This window comes from Telopea speciosissima, chromosome 10 (genome assembly GCF_018873765.1).
Source record: "Telopea speciosissima isolate NSW1024214 ecotype Mountain lineage chromosome 10, Tspe_v1, whole genome shotgun sequence".
NCBI lineage: Eukaryota > Viridiplantae > Streptophyta > Magnoliopsida > Proteales > Proteaceae > Telopea > Telopea speciosissima.
In genome coordinates this window covers 21,523,318-21,544,289 of record NC_057925.1, presented here as the reverse complement: position 1 = coordinate 21,544,289, position 20,972 = coordinate 21,523,318, and the positions used below count along the sequence as shown (strand labels likewise).

Sequence of the window (20,972 nt, the reverse complement as noted above, 5' to 3'; positions counted from 1 at the left end):
TTTTTGAAGGTATCGATTCTATAATGGGTGTAGGATTTGGATTATCAATTGGAATTGATGGCACTTGGTCATTGGTGATTTCTTTTTTGGCCATTGGATCATATCTTTTGGATATGAGATCATTTTCCAGGAAAGTGGCATGTTCGCTAACGATGACTTTTTTTATTGCTGGGGTTATAGATATAGAATCCTAGATGGTAGTTCTAACTTATCCATCTATTGCTTGCAAACATTTGCAATACAACCCCAAACCCCAAGGTGCTGAAAATTAGACTTTTCACCATATCACAATTCAAAAGGACCTTTAGGTACAAATTTAGTGGGAATCCTATTAAGGATATAAATGACCGTTTCTAGGGAAAATCCTCAAAAGGATAAAGGTAAGTCACGAAAAATGAGTATAGTCCTAACCATGTCTAATAAAGTCTTATTACATCTCTCTAAGGCACCATTTTGTTGTGGTGCCCTAGGGTTCATTAATTGAATAACAATCCCTTGGGCTGTTAGATACTCTTTGAACTCATCCGATTGATACTCCCCTCATCGATCAGATTGAAGACCTTTGATGCATGAATCAAGTTGCTTTTCTACTTCAGCTTGAAACTATTTGAATTTTTCAAAGGTTTTCGATCTCTTACGCATGAGGTATATGTAACTATATCTAGAGTAATCATTGGTAAAAGTCGCAATGTATTCATAATCATGTCTTGTTTGGATATTGATGGGTCCACGTACATCTGAATGTATTAATTCCAACACACTACTTACTCTCTTACTCTTATTGGATAGGGCTTCTTGGTCATCTTGCCTTGAAAGCATGATTCACAAGTTAGGTAAGGTTCGACCTTCAGACTATTTAATGGCCCATCCTTAACTAACATATTAATAATTTTTAAATTAATGACCTAGTTTAAGATGCCATAAGTATGTTGAACTAACCGGAGCATACTTGGGTTTCAAATCCACATTTGAAACTTCATTCATTTTAACAAAAAAATCTAGAAATACAAACTATTTTGTTACTATCCAGAACCAATCAAAATGATTATTTAAACAAAACACAAATCTTGAAGAAAAATGAAAAATATATCCGTTTGAAACTCATTTCGAAACAAAAATTATGTTTCTCTTAAAAAGAAAGAACATATAAACAATCTTTCAAAACTAATACTAAAGAATCCAATTCTAAAATAAAAGTTTCAATAGCCATTGCCATGGCTTCAGCTCTAGTGCCCATCTTGAGACATATTTTATTCCTATTCAATCTTCTTGTTTGCTTGAACCCCTGCAACATATTGCATTTTTGTGTAGTGGACCCAGAGTCCACCAACCATGAGTTAGATGGTTTAATAGCCAAGTTTGACTCATAAAAAATAAGAGAATAATGTATACCTTCTAGTTTCTTTTCTTTGTTACTAGACTTCTTCTTCAAGCTTGCAAGGTATGCGTAACAGTTGTGCTTCCATTGTCCTTTCTTGTCACAAAAGAAGCACTTTACCTTTTCAGCTTTCTTTTTCTTATCTGTCTCCTTCCCCTTGCCATTGATGTTTTTATCCTTGTTATTCTTCTTCTTGTTGCCTTTCAGTGCTGAAGAAGGTTTTACCTCTATGGTCAAGACTTTATTTTTTTGCTTCTGAATAAATGCCTCTACCTCTTGTAACACATTACTCAACCCCATCAAATCCACACTAATCTTAGTCATGTGTAGATTCAATCTGAAGGAGTTATAAGAGGATGGTAAAGAATCAAGAATGACATATCTTATATTTAAGGGTAAAAATAGTTCCTTGGGATTCCAGTTCAGAAAAAAGATTTTCATCTTCATGACATGCTCTACTACTGGAGTCCCTTCTCTCAACTTAGTATTATGGATGAGAGTCACAAGTAGGTGACGTGAGTGCCAACTCTGCTTACCATATACTTCTTTAAGCTCATCCAACATACTACTAGCTGTTGGTAATTCTTGATGGAATCAACAATTGATTTCTTCATAGAATTAAGGATGAGCAATTTAGCTTGGAATGTTCCTTCTAATACTATACTTGCTCTTCTTGAACTTCGCCATAATAGGGAATGGAAGGAGTTTCCTCCTGAGTGACTAATAAAAGACTTTCTAACCTTAGAATCAAAGTGATGCTCCTAATCCAGTTCAAGTAATTATTTCTATTGAGTTTCTAATCGTTTAAGAGGTTACTATAGATAACGTTGGATGAGGATGACATAGTTGAAGGATCTATATATATGTACAAGATGAAATAAATAACGCATGAATTATTAAACCATTAAATACAAGTGGGCAATACTAAAACAATAGTTTTTCATATTTTAAGCTTCCCTTATAGCTCAAAATATGAATTGGAACATACCATACCCAGTATGGACAACTTACACTATCAAGAGTAATTGGACATACTATGTATGGGTGGATTGTTTTGTCTGATTCTTAGGCTTGCAATATTTTTGGTCACCTAAGTACCATATCTAGAACCTATCGGTTGATATATACTCAAGTCAAGTGATTACCCACAAACACAGAGTAAATCATAATATCATGAAGGTAAGTCTACTATCTTAGTTCCCCCTCACAAATTATGTCCACATTCTTATCCATAGGGAGACAGATGTAGACTATTCCGTCGAACAACTCTGAAATTATCATAAAGGCATCTACAAGAGCTAGTCTATGAAATCCCTACACCTACTGCTATGGGAGACCATGGAACTCCTACTGATTAAGGAAAATCCATATCACATTTGCGTTTGCAATTAGGGTATAAACTTAGTATAGCTATCATCATATTTCAACATATACCACATGTAAAAATAAAACAATAATGAAATGTGGTTATGGGATGGCAAGGTCAAAGAGAATAATAATAAATTACTATTCCCATTGAATTAAATATTAATTTTAATAAAATAATATAAAACTATGCATTTCATGCATCTTGTGATGCTACCACCATGTACAGACTCAATCTTCATCATCTCCATGTGAACTTCCATCTCTTGTCATCATATGAAGCTCCCTAACATTCTTTGCACCATCAAATCTCCATTGGTTGAACTTACATTAAAAAATAAAGTACAACCTAAATCTATATATTCCCTTTAGAAAAGAACCCCCTTGGAGACCATTTGGGCATCCTCCAAGGAGTGGAGTACGTGATTTTATAAAAAAATAGTGCACAGAGAGAGAGAGAGAGAGAGAGAGCACATCACATTCCATCCAATGTCATATTATATTCATTAAAATAAACTATCTACATAGATTTTTCTTTTAAATCCATTCTCATAACCACAAAAGTATGCAACCATAAGGTTCTTCATTAACAACATATTTAACAATTAAATATTTCTCAATTGCGATGTTACACAACTTATGTGCAATCAAAGTGTACATCTCATATACTCAATTCAATATTTGGGATATCTCATGGTTAAATCATACAAACATACACACCCAAAATCAATAACTTGATTTGAATACCCAATAGCATTACTTTAATACTATTTTTTCTACAAAAAAGAGGTATATGGGTGAAGAAGATATTCTCTTTACCCATTTTATTCTCTTTCATTCTTTATTTCCTTTTTTTTTTTTTATAATTTAGGAAGAATCCATTCAAAAACAGAAAAAATAGAGAAGGAGAAACAAAAGCAAGGCGGCAACCCAAAGGAGGCCACCTCCATGACCGTCGGAGCCGCTGCCTAGGGCGGCAATGGAACAACATAATTGGCCTTGGTCAACCACGGTTAGCATTGGCCTGCCATGGCCGATCGATCATGGCTTGTTGGCCATGATCCCAACTAAATTTTATTTATTAGAATAAATTGGAAACAACTTAACTTTAACTATTGGAAATAAAATTTTCTAATTTATGACCAGAAACCCTAAGGCTTCGTTTGTTTGATAAATAAAAAAGGGTAGGAAACTTGTGAGGGTGGGTCTCATATATTGTGAGTTGGATTGACAAGGAAAGGGAAGGGAAGGATATAATGTAATATATACTTTGTAGTATGGCGGGATTTGGTGAGAGAGAGACAGAGAAAAGAAATGGAGATGGAGTGGGATTCTATGGGAGAGAGACACAAAATAAACTTTTCCATTAATAGTTTCATTGGTAGGCCTTTGAAAGTGAATGAGGTGAGAAAAAGTGGGATCCCACATCATCAGACAAGAATAAATGCATTCAATGAGGTTGTCTGAAAGTTTTCCACCCACTTAAGCAAACACTAATATTTGTGGTAGTTTGTGCAAAACAAGTGCAAGTTTCCCATCCCTTTTTACCTTTTTCATTTTTTTTTGTCAAACAAATAGGGCCTAATTGAATAAAAACAAAGCTACTAACCATTAATGGTGGAAATCGAAGAACCCTATTCTAACATACCATCTCGAATTTGAATGAAAATGCGGGGCTCTGATACCAATTAAAGAAATTGGAACCGATTGCGCAGTGGATTCTGATCGGGTATTACACCTTTGCATTTGAATTCAAGAAAACCCAAATAAATTGATATAGGAAACATGAGGTATCCTGAGAACCGCAATTAAAGTTCCTCATCTAGATAATAGTTCTTCCATACTTAAGCAACGGAAGGGATTGAACCATTTAACACCTTGAATCTTCAATCTGACGTACTATCACAAACGATACATTCACCAAAATTGGGATTACATATTCCAAAGCACCAAACACAACTCACCACTCAAGAGGAGAGAGAGTTCGGCCAAAGGGAGGAGGCTGGAAAATTTGTCCATCCTCTCCCTTTTTCTTTTATAATGAAGCCTTATTAGGGGCTTTGGTGATGTACCATGGTCAATTTGCTAAGTTATACCTACCTCTTTACACTTCATGATGTTCAATTTCCTAAATTGAACTTGCTACTTTGATGAGAGTTAGGATTTCGAAATATTGCGCACACAATATTGCTTCTAAAATAGAAAGAGGTAAACTCTAAAAGAGAGATTTAACCTCTGTTAATTTTGGCCGACAATTTAATTTAATTTAATTACAGTATATCTCATTATCATAATTAAAGAAAGGAAAAATTATACTGCCACCCCCTGAGGTTTGTATTAAATATAGAGCGACCCCCTGTGTTTTTAAATTATACAGCCACACCCCTGAGTGGACGGTGAGTGAACGGTGTTAAATAATTCATTTTAAATATCAACTCTACCCTCTTCTAATATCTTGTTAATACTCAGTGGAAAATTCTAACTTTTCCCTCTTCTTCCCCAAATTTGAAGTTGCCTCCCTGACCTGAGATTTGGGGCATAGTGAATCCAATCTAGTTTGATATCTCTTGATTCATGTTTGTTCAAACTGAGATTTGGGGCATCGGTTGTTCTCCCCTGGGTGATCCCATCCCTAGATTATTGCCTCCAAAATCTTCTTCTGTTGTGAGATACATACCCCGATCTACATATGAACCTACCCCTAGAGAGAAGAGTTAAAGGAGGTGAGGAACTACAGAGCTAGGGTTATTGCTTTTAGAAAATGACGTTTAAGCGCAGGAACAGTGGCCGCAACAAGCATGGCTGTGCCCATGTGAACTTCATCCGCTGCTCTAACTACGGCAAGTACTGCCCTAAGGATAAGGTTATCAAGAGGTTTCTTATGAGGAACATTGTTGAACAAGCTGCGGTTAGGGATGTTCAAGAAGCCTGTGTTTATGATGATTATACGCTTCCCAAGCTATACGCGAAGATGCAGTACTGCGTCTCTTGTGCGATCCATTCGCACGTTGTAAGGGTTCGTTCTCGGACTGACAGAAGAAAGAAGGAGCCACCTCAGCGCTTTAGGTGCCGGGAAGACATGCCAAAGCCTGGGCAAGCCGCACGCCCAGCTGGAGCTGCAAATCCTGGGCGTGTTTGAAAGCTTTTAAGAATCTCAGTTCATCCATCTGGGCAATGGGATATTTTATGAAATGTTTTGTTTTGTGTTGTTATGGTTTTTCTTAGATTCTACCATTAGGGGAGTAAAGGTTTTGCTCAGACTGAAATTTCCCATAATTGAATTATCCGCATATTAATTGTTAGGTTTTAATGTTATGGTTGTCAAAAACTCAATTCAATGTTTATTCCAATGAAAATGGGTAATGGAAATTTCTCTAAAAAAAAAAAAAAACATATGAACCTGCAACTACCACAAGGTTTTGGTTGCAAAAATTTTCCTGAAGTTATTACCTACTGTTCTGGCCTGATGCCAGTGGGAATCAAGAGGATAATGGATTAAGAACCCTATCCCACAATTTCCACAAATTGGGTGTGTAATGAGGGAGTTACATGGCTTGAAACGAAACTGACTTGCCGCTGGTTGTTCCTGTCGAGTGGTTGTCGCTGTTGCTCTTGAACCTTTATTTAATTCTTAGTTTCCATAAACCTCTAATTAGTCATTTTAAGTCATGAATTACCAACACCGTACCACTTAACGGGAATGATATAATGGAGTGGGGTTGACTGTAACAACTAACCAAACCTCAGGGGGTGTGGCTGTATAATTTAGAAACACAGGGGGTCACTCTGTATTTAATACAAACCTCAAGGAGTGACTGTGAAATCCATTGTAAATTTGAACTTTGAAACTTGTGTGATTTCATGTTCTAGTTCAGTGTCTATGATTGCTTTGATGCTGTGGGCTGCATCAGTAGAAGATGCAGATCAACTCCTCGAATCACCTATGGAGGATTCCATGGAGTCATCACAGTTAGCTATCTTTGAGTCTGAGAATCCAGCCGGCTCCCTGCACCAGAGTTACTTGTGTCAGATCTGCGGGCTAGAGTGTATGCAGAATCTCTCCATTTCCTAAACTGAATTGTAAGTTATAACTATTCCTATATGTGTATATATAAATTATTGCTTAATTAATATATAGGGGCAGAATGGTAATTATTACTTGTGGGATCCACATCCCAGTGAGGGATTCAGCTTCCCAAAGTCTACCACAGTTGGATCACTAATTGTGTCACATGACATAACCTGTATGACTTAGATATAGGTTGAATATGTAATAATTCTATAAAAAAATCAGATTAGGAAAGTGTTTCTTAAAACTAATTCTATGTTGACTAAGGCAAACATGCCTTAGTTAGACTCTACTATATAAACTATACTTAGTCTTATTTTTTCATTCCTACTAAAGCTAAAGCCAAAATCATTTCAGCATTGAGAGCCTTATAGAAAAAGAAGAGAAAAGGAAGAAAAGAGAAGGAAGAAGGGAAGGAGAAGGAGAGGACTTGGAGGCGGAGAGGCTGCCATCACCAATATTACCTTCAAATTCAGTTAAGCTTTGTATCTAATTGCTGTAATAACTCTTATTCTCTCTTTCTCCTTCAATTTTTCCTTTAGGGTTTAGGTTAATAGAACCCTAGCCTAGAATTCAATCAATTCTTGATTAATCCCCAAATTAATGAATGATTTTGAGTTTAACAAACACTATACCACTTACCCATCTTGGATTAACCCAAAAACCTGAAATTGGGTCCATGCATTTGGAACAAAAGCCCCAATTTTGACTTGGCAGTCGGAAGGAGTTGCAGGCTCCAGGGCGGTCATCCGGCCCTCTGGCAGTTTGCATTTGGCTACCCTTTTTGATGTGTTTGTTGGACTGACTCTTTAGGGTTTGACCTAGATTACTACCCTAACTAATATGTGATGTTTTGATGTCTAATTAGGGCGGTTTTACTCCGTTTTTTGTGAGGATTACTTGTACTTTTGGGTTTCTAACTGGTTAAGATAATCAACTATCTCAGGTAAGGAAAATTGAACTTAATTTGGTGTGTTTGTGAACTTAATTGTTATTTTGTTAAGTATGCCATACCATGCATCATCTCTAAAACTTTGATCATGTAGTTTATTAGCTTTTCATTCTTTGCATTAGATGTGCATGATTTAGGATGCATCTGCATATTGCATTGCACTTGTTATTGTTTTTGGAACTGTATGATTTATGATGATGTTACCGGTCAACTTATTATTACTCTTATTGATACATATGCCATCATATTACACTGCATATGGTTAGGATTGACATAGCCCAGTACTACGTCGTTCCTTACCAACAGGGGAGAGGTGTTGGATAACCCGTGGTAGGTCCGAAGGGATGATTCCGGAATCCATTCACTGTCCCATTTCCGAAGAACATTACAGGAGTGGGAATAAACAGTAGGGTTAGTCACTAGGGATCCGTTAGCGTCAGATGTTTGATGCCTAAGCTGTCGGGTCTCCACCGTAGTAGAATGGTTTCGCTCGGGTGACCGACGTCTGGTTATGTGTTTCCAGGACTGAGGCTATCATTCTATTACAATAGTACTTATACCTCATGAGACCTAGTATCCATGTTAGGAGCATGTTTAATTTAGGTCATTCATCATGGACTATCTACATATGTTTGCATGTTTTTCCTTATTGGGCTCAGTGGAGCTCACCCTTGTAATATACCTTGTTTTTCAGATGATACTACTTCTGCTGTGGCTGTTTCTATAGGAGTTTCTTCTGCTCAGGACCTTCCTACAGCTCATGGAGTTGATACTCCGCTTCTTGTGGAGCACGATGTCTTGTGCTCGTGTGATGACTGCGCCTTCTCTTGATCTGCTTGACAGACAAGGCTATCTCCTCTCTTTTTGTTATAAAACACTTTTGTATGCTTAGTCTAGTACTTGTATCTTTTTGGATTTGGGTTACTATGTGAGATTGCCTTTGTAACTCAAACTTCACTTATATAATTATAACTGCATTATTATCTAGACTTCTTTATTACTGCCTTTATCTCTACTATTTAAATTACTTCCGCTGCGTTTAAATTTTGTATATTGTGATAATTGTTGTAAATAGGGTACTACACTTGCGATCCTGGTGGATTGGTTGGATGTCAGAGACATCCAGTCACACTTGGCACTTATGAACCGGGCCGGGGTGTGACAGTAGCAGTGTAATTTTCCCTTAAAGAAATAATTAACATATTATTATTTTGTAATAAACGTTGTGCATAATTAAACTCCTTTAATTTGCACATAAGACCCTCCACTAAACAATAGCTCATAATGAATTATAGGACATGTAGTTATATATTGCCAAACTCCAATTCATTGTTACATTGTACATATCCTTATTAGAGATTCTGTGATTATGATCGAACGTAAAAAAAAAAAAATGGTCAAACAATATTTAAAATAATATAATAATATATTTGATAATGTGAAAAATAATTTTGTTAACAATTTACAATAACGCCAGTAAATCAGATTCCATTCCGATTGATCATAGACACTATTTGTTTATGGGACATTTCCACGAGATCCTTGGCCCTTTGTCTTTGTCATCAGTGAAGGTAGCTCTCAAAGAAGCGGGGACAGGATGCACGCCTGTAGTCTTCAGGTCATGGGCTTGATGCTAAAGTGCTGCTTTATCTGTTCAGGTTGAGTGACCGACATGATTATGCCTAAGCCAATGATGTCAATGAAGACTTGCTCTGGGGGGTATCCCGTTGCTCATCAAGGAAGACTTGCTCTGGTATATTTTCCAAGCAAAAGTTATGCCTAAGTCAATGTTGCCCGTAACTCAGAACCAACCATGACCTACCGACTTATCAAATTAGTTTAGTGCATAGCTATTTTCTGTGCACCGGACACGTAGCTTACCGAGTCAATTGCAACACAGATAAGATCTCTCTACTTGATATTTTTCAATCAAGGGTAGTGGATTCCTTGTTGAGTGCACCGATATATAGTCTGACGGACATCAATTTTTTGATGTACCAAAACCCGTGATGTGACACAGCAACGACAAGGATATCTCAAGTCAAAGGGTCAACAAGTGACAGGTACAAATCTCGTCCTTATACTACAAATAATAAACATGTGAAATTCATAAAAGATTCTTTTTTATACACATACATGATATGTAATTTCATTTATGTCCTGAAATCGACATTTCTAGTGACATACAATGTAACATCTATATAGATAGAATGCCCGGTCCTATCCCTAGATGATAACGGTTTTAGGCGAAAACCTATGGAACAAACTTATAAACCCGTTAAATAATATCCTACATAAAAAAAATAAATTATTTCTTCAATCAAATTCAGGTTTGATGGACACACATTTCCAGCAAATTCTGCTTTTCTCTTTAATTTTTTTTGAAATCCTGGGTATTGAACAAGTTGGTCTCCTCCCTCCTTGAACATAGGACCTGGTTACCAAGACAGGTTGGCGTAAGGTAAGGATCCAATCAGTCAATCGGATACTACGCTGCCAAACTTAAGAAGCTAAAAAGTTCAGTGTGACACAAACAGTCATCTGAACTTTGCTGGATCTAACTGATACATTTCTGGCATTCAACTTCGCTGGAGAAGTTTGACACAAGCAATCATAGAAGAGATCTAACAAATAAAAGTTGGAACATTTCCTGCTTGAATAGACCCTCTTCTGTTTGCAGTATCGAATCTCCAAGGATGAACAAGTTAGTCTTAAGTCCACCTTAGATATCCTATCAGAGTTGTCAACCCCGCGACAATTAATCCCCCAAGTTATCCGTCACTGTCTTTCTGGATACATAAGAGAATTTATCAAGTCTTACATGTAATCTGATATTGGCTAATATCTTTTGGAGGCCAGCTTAAATTGGGAGCTAAAATAGCATAACATGGAACATTAACAACATAATTTAAGATTTGTTCCTGTTCTGTAAATATTAAACATAAAAAAAATATATATAAACATATAATAAAAAAAAATAAAGAATTTGAAGACCTCACACAATTCTACAAGGTCAGAAGGTGAGAAAGTGCACAAAAAAGAGGAGGAATCTTTAGCTAGATATCCAACTTTCCTCGTAGCTATGATACAACCTAGGTACTGGGAGGAACTAAAACAATTTTTCGTATAAACAAATGAATACCTTAAACAATTGCCCAAAAAATCTTTCTGCAAATTAGTACATATTCCATTTTCTTTTGTTTATCTTCTAACATATATGATTTGACATCCCAAAGAAATTTTGGAGCAAGGCCTTTGATCCTTGAGAAAATAGACGCATCATCTCGGATTATAATAAATCCCTGCACAATTCAGTTTCTTTAAGAAATCTAATATAATTGCAGTTCATTAACCTAAAAATACTGAAAAATGAAATCAAATGCAGAAACTCTTTTGGAACCATTAAAATCTACATAAGGTTGCACAAAGACTATTTCCAAACATTTTTGTGTTGAACATCTAGTGTTTTTTTCCCCATCCCCAACCTCCTCACATTTCAATATCTAGAGGAATTTTATGGCAAAGGTTTCCTCCATGGTCCATGGAGAGAAGCTTCCTTCCACAGTCCAGTTTTATTCTGTATAGCAGTTCCTTTGGCAATTGGCACCCAAATTTTCGTGATACTTTGGCCATGTCATTATTTATGTCTATAAAGTTTGGGCTCAATGTGACTGTTCCAGGTGGAGATAGAAGAGCTTTTGAATTGTTTGAAAATTCAACTTTGGCAATTTTGGGGTTAATCACTTCCTAAAAAGGAGGGGGCCCTACATGGAGATGGACCCAAAACTTGACAAAAGACTAATTTATAGGTGGGGAAACACATCCAATGGCTGGTTTGATCATAAGAACCTTTCAGTCTCAAACGGAGTAGACTATATGAGAGGAGCCTTTCTCAGCAGACCAATGCGAAATGAAATTAACTATTATATTAGCTATGCTATATTTAGTTTCTTTGTCATTTATATGCAATCATGTATGCTAGATTTACAGTTCGACAGACAACCCAAATATCAGACTGGAATTGTAGGAGTCACTGAGTCAGACAAAATGATCAGGCCCAGAAATGTGAAATGGTTTTACTAATGACATCAACAACATGAGAGAGAGAGAGAGAGAGAGAGAGAGAGAGAGAGAGAGAGGCATTGATGCAGAGCAAACCAGAAGCATTCATGACAGCAATTGCAAGATTTATTGACACAGGGCAGCTCTGAATGATGTCTATTGGTCCACATGTTTCGGCAACTACACATTACCTTTCTTACTGTCGAAATTTAAATTCAAGCATCTCTAAGTTGTCGAAATTCACATTATTCAATACTCTTTATACCTGAAACCTTTTACTTTGTATTTTACTTGCTATGAAATATGCCCAATCTCTCTCTCTCTCTCTCTCTCTCTCTTCGTGTTAGTGATGTGGCCATGTTGGACTCATCCAATGCAACTCGAGTTTATCCCATAACAGAAGGGATGCGGAGAGAGAAATTTTAGGGGGCGATTGGGGTGATTCCACGTTAAGGAAAGAGTTGTTGTTTTCTCTACAACGGCTCTATAGACTCCTATAAAACAAGGTTTTGGGAATTGGAATCCTTATAAAAAACATTAACGCAAGTGGAGCCTGAAATCACCCAACGAAGAAAATTGTCCAACCCTTTGATTGCTATACTGTTATCTTTCTTGTGAGATTCTTATGTTGAAACAGGAACTCTAAAGCATTATAATGGTATCGTGTGTGTGTTCGCACACACACTTATATATACTGCCAAAAAAGGCTCCTGGGTATTACTCTTGAACCACCTAGTTATTCACTTGTATTTTCTTCTTAAGGACTCTTTCTGTCTTCTAACCTTGCTCTTGCTCCAGATGTATTCTATGGGATCAGTTATTTATTCCTATGTGTGGGAATGCAGTGCGAAGGACAATATTTATTCAAACAACTAAAAGGGGTGTATTCTATGTTGGGCAATTTCTTCTCTGTTGCTGTTTGAGGTGATTGCTCTTTTGCCATTTCTATTCAAATAATTTTCTTCCGTAAAACTCCCGCACCCCAAAGCTTTACAGGGCCTGGTGTGGGGTATAGTAAGGCTGTCATTTTCCTCTTTGCGGCATCATGAACAAAGTAAGAAAATTAGGTACCTGAGGACGAAGTACACAGTCCATCTCCAGCATTATATCTTCTAGTAAACAACCTTCCCTTTTGTCCTTGTAGTGAGAGAGCAGATGGTCGGCATGTATCAAGTCATATGTGCGTGGATATGCTGAGAAGGGCTCACACCTAAGCTCATAACAAATATCAATGCTGTCAATACAAATGGTTGACTAAATATATATAGCAGAAATATAGCAGAGATGGTCAAAACATTACCAATCATGAAAAGCACCTATCAAGCCTCGGCTGTATATAGCAGACAAGGTATTATTCATACATATAGGAACTACATTCATCATCCAAACCGGAAACATATTCAAAGCCACAGCAAATCCACCCCAATAAGCATTCATGTCCATGACATTTCTGATCTGTGTGTTACTGATATTCATCAGCCTCCAATAATGGTGAACCTGATCTTTCCAGAAATTAGTATCTAAAATGAATTTTTCTTGACTGATGCCTGTAAGAAAATGTCATTCAATATATCATGTCCAAGAAATAGATGTCAATTAGTAAATGAATAATATGTGCATATAATGACAAACAACTACTTCAGAAATGAACAACCAATTACTGGCAATCCTACTGGATTCAGAGACACTCAGATGAACAAAGACATGAGTGAACAGGAAAAACAATCTATGAGTAACATAAAAATAGCAGTCCATTCAGGTGAAGATTCTTGCTCTTAGATTGTCTTGTTCTCTTTGGTGGAAACTAGCAGTAGCTATTCTTTACTGTAATTAATTCCTTTTGTAAATCAGAGTGGCCTTGGGATAGTTTCACACTAAATCAAAGATGATGACTATGGCTTCAAGGTTGAGTATCTCATTCCATCATATGCCAAGGATTGCCAATGTTTAGCTAATATTCATCCAAAACTGGGTACTAGTAATACCTGTTGCACAAATTCTGACAATCTAAAGAGTCGTAGCCAAGTGCAAGACCCTCTTTCACAGGGACCAGTGAGAGGTGGATTGGAGACGGTCCTAAACTTTGGCATTTTTGCACAACACGGCCACTCTGAAGACTTGAACTAACGTTTCCACACTAGCAGCCTGAGCCTTTTACCATTACACTAAGTGATAGCTCCTTTCATGTTCTAACTATCTGAGCAATATTTTGGGCCATCTCTTTGGGGGGGGGGGGGGGAGCAGTAGGTAGGATGAACTAGACAGGCAGGATCCCCAAAACACCTAAACCTGAAAGTCAACAAAAAGTCAACCTTCTCAGATGAAGGTCAAATTTTAGGATTCACGCACAATTGCACAAACAAGTATTAGGGATGTCTTCAGAAGATCAGAGTGATCCAACGGTCAGATTAAAACTTTGAAAGTAATTTAAGAATTATAAAATCTGAGAAGAAATATCAGCAGATAGAGATTCTCTAATTAAATCAAATCAGGAGGTCAGATGAGCTTCAAACTGAAATTGAGTTTTACCCTATGTAGATACAAAAACCCTAAATTCCGAAACAATTTGAATGGTCAAATTTAAAGTAATTAGAAGATCTCAGACCTGGTTTCAGAAATAGACAGAATTTAGGAGATTTCAGATAGCAGCAGATCTGTAAGCAAGATCTAACCCAAATTCTGATCAAGTGCTTCTCTTAGGAGGGGCTTTCAATCCGCAAAAGCTGACTTTGATCTGATAACCAGATCAGTCCCCAGGTACCCACACAAATTAGACTGAAAATAGAAGGAAAACAGGGTTACTACAGGTTTAAATCAGTGACTAATGAGGTTGTAGAAAACCTAGGACCTATAACCAGTAACTTGAGAGAGAAGAGAAGATGGAAAAAGAATTGATTGTAATGCTTGAATTTATTAATTGATAGGTAAGCCCCAAATAGAGGGGAAATTACAAAGAGACTAAACTAGGCGATGTGGGACTAAAACTCACATAGCCGATTGTACCTAATAACATAATAAATAAACTAACCCCAAAAGGACCAGAATACCCCCACGGTATTCTGTATTACATATTCCAACAGAGGTTTGCAATATCAGGGAGTAATCACTAAAATTGTTAATCAGAACTAATGATGAAATTCTACAGCAACCAGTGATTAAAACCTAAGAATAGAAATACTAATCGATGGGACATTAAAACAGTACCTTGAATGCTAAGACAGAGTAAAGGAAGAATGATAGCTAATAGATAGATTAGGCTTCCAAACCAACAGGATCAGCTTCTCACTGTTCATATCTTCTCATCAAGGCTTCTCACCCAAGACTGAACACACAGCTCCATTGAATAACTCAACTTTCATTAATCTTCTAACTATTATGTGAGCCAATGGCTCTTACAATCTATTCAAAGAGAAACCTAAAGTCTAATCTTAATTGGACTGGGAAAGTAACCCGAATTGCTAAGAAACATAAAGAATCATAATAATAAAAGGAATCCCAATCCTAAAAAGGAAATATATGGAAAAAAAAGGTACTTGAATTAAATATAAGGCTACTAACTAACTAAGCCCATGACTGGGCTTGGAGTAAGCCAACGAATTGGATGGACTTAGTCACCATTGAGCTGGGCCTGTTTCTTATCCTTGTTCCTGCATCAATCTCTCCCTTTTAAATCGCCACCATTATGGTTGGTTGGACCTTGTTTCTTTTGTTATGACCCTCTTTCATGTTCCTGAGCTTCACTTTTATGATATTCTCACCCATTACATACAGTTGGAGGGGGGGGGGTACGAAAATTTTAGGCGGTAACAAAGTCAGTGTGCCTTTTTACAGGAAAAATAAAGAGTCAGTGTGCCTGTTTTTTCTTTATTCACTATCAAAACATGTTATATGGATTACACCATACTTTTCCATCGTATGAAGTGTGCAATAATTTGTTGAGTGAAACAAGTTCCTCAAGTAATGTAATAGGATCTCAGGTCCAATGCTTCAGATCCTGCGCAGCACAAAACATTGGGTGTGAGCTTCAGTGAATGACTAACATAAATGTTATAGGGGGCATTCCAAGAATCTATCAATCTTGTGCAGATTGGCATACATGAAGCTGAATCTTTAGAGGATGGACACAGGAAAGCCTAACTGTTTCTCTATGGGGATTATGTCCTCTTGCTATTGATTGATAACCATCATAGTTTTTAAAACCAGACCGGCAGTAGAAACGAAAAAGATTTCAGTACCAGCTTTTCAAAATTTTTAGCGGTTTTCAGGAGAAATCCGGGAAAACTATGAACCAAAAGAGAGAATGATTCTGGTTTTCTCCACTTCGACTGCCAGTTTAGTCCAGTTTTAAAAAAAAAGTATGATAACCAAAATTTTATTGAGAAGTATGAAGAACTATAGAAAAGCATGAGGCAACCTCTGAGTCTAGGTCATGATAAGGACAGCAAGCATAATCATCGACCCAGTGATCATGTCCACTAAACAACATCCTTGAAGTGTTAATGTACTAACATGTGCAACTGGACAAGTGTCACATAAAAAATAACATGTTCATATATTTTTCCAATTTCAACCCAGAGTTGAAGCAGTTTCCTTATTTGATTTTATCAGGCAAGTAACATGGATTACAACCAAACAAAAAGCAGAAGGTTCAGGAACTTCAAATGTTTACTCATCACCTAGATCTTTATGAGCCCAAATCCATGAATCTTCCTTAGTTAATGCTGCTACTTGTTGGGAAACTCCAAGACACTACTAAAATGTGAAAGTTACCTAACTTTAATGCTAATGTAAAATGTGAAAAGGTATTCTACAAAGAAGGGCAGGGATTAATTCTATATGCAACTGCTTATGATAAGAAACAACAGATATTTTCCAACTTGAAGAAGAGAGAAGGAAAAAACATAAAGTATGCTAAAAAAGGAACCTTCTGATTTACTCTTAAGACCAAATTGCTCACACACAAAGCCAATGCATTAAGTAAAGCTGACCCTTATTGAGTTATTCATGCTTGAAAGAGAAGAACTGATGTACGATCATGAAAGAGAGAAACAATAGAAAGCGATAAGGTCGATCAGATTATGAACAAACCTATGTTGTTCAGACTCTCTGTATAAACCAAAAGACGCTGTGGTTTAGGGGGGAGTTTCTGAATATCTGCATCCCCACTGTTAAGCTTAATACAGTTTTTTAGTGGTATCTTCCATGATGGCTTAGAATCATCCACAGCATCACATAAATTCAATAGTTTCTGCTCAGCATTCTGGAGTTGGCATGAATGGTTTCCCTGTTTAATCCAGATTGCTGTCTGCACCTGACGAGCCATGAGTTTCTAGCACATTGCCAAAGTCTGATTCACCAATTTGTCCCATATCAGTGGAAAATTTTTATCTTTTCGGTAAGCAGGTGGAGCTGAATACACAAAAAATCCTTTAGGTCGCAAAAGGCGATCCACTTCTTTGAGCAACACACCATCTGCAAAACATAAAAATGACAATGACTAACAATAGAATTAGGAAAGAAAAAGCTATATGCTTGAATAACTGAGGCTAGCAACTTTGGAGTTAATTAATGCATATTGATGCCTTTAAAAAGCATGGACACCAGTCGACCATAATAACAGCAGAATATCATGTTAAAATAAGAAATCTCCACTATTGGACCACAACAACTAAAATGTATCAAACTGAAGTTCCTTTTTTAGGGGGGGGTAAATACCGGGTAGAAAATTAAATGAAGTTCTACTCCAATATATTTTGCACATATTGGATGCAGATTGAGAGATAGTAAATTGGTATAGAAATTGCTTCCCACTTAATGGCTGGCACAAATGAACATAGCCATTAATGTCAAAATGTGATTGAATCTCAAAAACATTAAACATCTTGTTCGTTAACATCAACAGAATTTCATCCAATCAGTTTATTAGATTATTAGTTAATGTGGAATATGACAGCAAGAAAAATAAAAGATATTTCCTAGAGATGCAATAATACAAAACTATAAAACAAGAAATTCAAGCAGCAGAGAAAAGAAAACATAGGACTAAGAATCAGAAGGAAGAAAAAGATGACAGAGGCAGCAGTGAATGTTCAAGGGAGTTGCGTTGCTCTCAGAGACCAGAGTGAACTTCCATTCTATTTGTGCATCGCATGGGTGTGAAGGCTAAGCAAGGATGAAATTTTGCTGCTACACTAGTAGAAGGAATGTTCCTGCTACAAGGTTGGCAGCCAAGGAAATAGGATCTTAAAGGGTATTTTAGAAAATACTAAAACCTAGGAGGGTATTTATGAACCCAAAAGGGAAGTGAATTATTCCATTTCCTTGGCTGCCAGCCTTGTAGCAGGAACATTCATGCTATGTAGCAGCAAAATTTTTTCCCTAAGCAACTAATGTTTGGATACAGTTCCAGGAAAAAAGTGGAGAGCAGACTTGTGACACAGAAAACATAATTTTTACTTCGGTCAGTTGGTGGAAGGATTGTTGTCATCAAGAATAAACTCTCTAGCCTTCTAAGTTCCTATTCATTAGATTTCATTTGCTAAAACTTCCATGCTGTATTGCCAAAAGAATGGAGAGAGTCCAGAGCAACTTTTCGTGGGAAGCTGGGGAAATAAAGAAATTTCATCTTGGTGAAGTGGAAATTATTTATTCATTCAGAGGCAAGGAGGTCTCTGTTTCTAAATTCAGATGTGATAAGATTACCCAATGGGCATGGAAGTATGCATTGAGGCATTGAGTCTTTTGAGAGTATCCTCGAGAAGAATTTTTATGGTTTGGTTGTTTGTATTAGTTTAGTTGGGATAAGGCAGAGTAGTTGTTGTTGTTGTTTGTATTAGTTTAGATCAGTTTTTGGAGGTTGGATGTACAACAGCTTATTTCCATTACTTTCTCTAAGGATAATTCTATACTAGGTCAAAATTCATCTGTTTCACGTGATTTTGGTGCTGCTTAAAAGCTTGCTCAGTTAATTTTCCAAAGAGACAAAGATCTTGCAATTCCAAATTTCCAACCAGTATACAGAAAGTTATAATGAATTGACTAACAAGGTGTTAGTCTGCGATGGTATTCCTGTCTTAGACAGTTTAATTTGGTTAGGAGTTCTATTTAGAGTCTGTTCATAAATTAGTATTCTTATTTGTTTAGGACAAGGGTTAAGCACTCATAGGAGTTGCTAATTTGTAATTAGTCATATTAGGAATTCATTAGAGAGTCAAAAAGTCAAATTTCATGTAGGAGTTATTGTTAACAAAACAGAATATGAGAGAATATTTGGATGATTAATGATCACCCCCAAGCCTGTATTTATATTATTGAAAATAGTAGACAGAATTACATGTGAGCAATGTGGGACTAAACCCACATAATAGAAATAAAAAATAAAACAGTAAAAAAAGTCCAGAATACCCCCCACGGTATTCTGGCTCATATAATCAACACTCCCCCTCAAGTTGGAGCAAATATGTCAATCATGCCCAACTTGATTAGATTAGGATGAGACAGTTTTCTGGATAATCCCTTGGTGAAAATATCAGCAAGATGATCAGCAAACTTCACAAAGGGAACACAAATCAGCCCTTCTTCCAATTTCTCCTTGATAAAATGCATATCCACTTCAACATGCTTAGTGCGATCATGCTGTACCGGGTTATGTGCAATACTGATTGTAGCTTTGTTGTCACAGTACAACATCATAGGAAGATGAATAGGAACCCCAAGGTCTTGTAGCAAGCCTTTGAGCCAAAGTAACTCACAAATGCCTTGTGCCATAGCACGAAATTCTACTTCGGCACTAAAACGAGCAACCACATTCTGCTTCTTCCTAGGCCAAGTGACAAGATTGCCACCTACAAAAGAACAATACCCAGAGATAGACTTGCGATTTGTAGAACCAGCCCAATCAGCATCAGTGTATGCCTCTATCCGTAGGTGACCATGAGAAGACAGGAGAATGCCCTTTCCAGGAGCTGACTTCAGGTAGTGAAGGATACGAAGAACAACATCCATATGAGAAGAATAGGGATCATGCATAAACTGACTCACAGTACTCACAGCAACAGCAATATCCGGACGTGTGTGTGAGAGATAAATCTACTTCCCCACTAGTCTTTGGTACTGGCCTTTATCAACAGGTTCACCCTCTTTTTCCTTGAGACAAACAGTAGCATCCATAGGAGTATCTGAAGGGTGACATCCTAACAAACCAGTTTCAACCAATAAATCTAAGACATACTTCCTTTGGGAGAGAAAAATGCCTTTAGAAGATCTGGCAACCTCAATCCCAAGAAAGAACCGTAGCTTTCCTAGATCTTTAATCTCAAACTCCTGGCCAAGAAAGGACTTCAATCGACTGATCTCATCACCATCATTTCCAGTGACCACTATGTCATCAACGTAGACTATAAGAACAGTGAGTTTTCCACCAACCCTCTTTATAAAGAGAGTGATCAGCCTTACTCTGTTTATAACCCACAGAAATCATGGCCTTGTGAAACTGGCCAAACCATGCTTGAGGTGACTGCTTCAGCCCATAAAATGCACGCTTCAATTTACACACCTTACCTTGGTTTTTGTCACAAGAGAACCCTGGTGGAATGTCCATATACACCTCCTCATCCAGCTCTCCGTTGAGGAAAGCATTCTTCACATCCAACTGTTGCAATTCCCATCCAAGATTGGCTGCACAGGATAGCAAAACCCGAACAGTATTCAGCTTTGCAACAGAGGCAAAGGTCTCCTGGTAGTCAATGCCGTATGTCTGGGTGAACCCCTTTGCCACGAGTCATGCCTTATACCTATCCACAGTGCCATCCACCTTCTGTTTCACTATAAACACCCACTTACATCCAACAGTTCTCTTCCCAGATGGAAGAGTCACAAGCTCCCATGTGCTATTTTTTTCAGGGCTTCCATTTCTTCCGTCATTGTTGCCTTCCACTTTCCATCTGATAGAGCTTCCTGCCAATTGTTAGGAATACGAACAAAAGAAAGAAAAGAAACAAAAGCATGAAAGGATGGAGAAAGGGAGTCAAAAGAAACAACATGGGATATAGGATGCTTAGTGCAAGCCCTGACACCCTTGCGAATAACAATTAGGTAAATCAGGAGAAAAAGTATTACCAGGTGGAGAGGCAGGTTCTGGAACCAGG

General features: G+C 37.2%; 2 protein-coding genes across 3 annotated transcripts in view; one reads left to right on the top strand and one right to left on the bottom strand.

Annotated features, from left to right (window-relative positions):
- The first annotated feature begins 5,489 nt into the window (after nucleotides 1-5,489).
- Nucleotides 5,490-6,058, top strand: LOC122644112 (40S ribosomal protein S26-1-like). Its single transcript, XM_043837713.1, has one exon. It carries the CDS (start codon nucleotides 5,505-5,507, stop codon nucleotides 5,880-5,882), a length of 378 nt encoding a protein of 125 aa, XP_043693648.1. The 5' UTR covers nucleotides 5,490-5,504; the 3' UTR covers nucleotides 5,883-6,058.
- Nucleotides 6,059-10,816: 4,758 nt separating this feature from the next.
- The window catches only part of LOC122644111 (probable methyltransferase PMT7), a 61,768-nt gene continuing 51,612 nt past the window's right edge, over nucleotides 10,817-20,972 (bottom strand). For both annotated transcript variants that reach the window (XM_043837712.1, XM_043837711.1), the window contains exons 3-6: nucleotides 16,915-17,298; nucleotides 13,127-13,373; nucleotides 12,898-13,036; nucleotides 10,817-11,066 (exon numbers count right to left, since the gene is read on the bottom strand). In XM_043837712.1, coding sequence (XP_043693647.1) covers nucleotides 10,908-11,066; nucleotides 12,898-13,036; nucleotides 13,127-13,373; nucleotides 16,915-17,149 — 780 coding nt within the window. In that variant the 5' untranslated portion in view covers nucleotides 17,150-17,298 and the 3' untranslated portion in view covers nucleotides 10,817-10,907. The remainder of the gene's footprint in view (nucleotides 11,067-12,897; nucleotides 13,037-13,126; nucleotides 13,374-16,914; nucleotides 17,299-20,972) is intronic.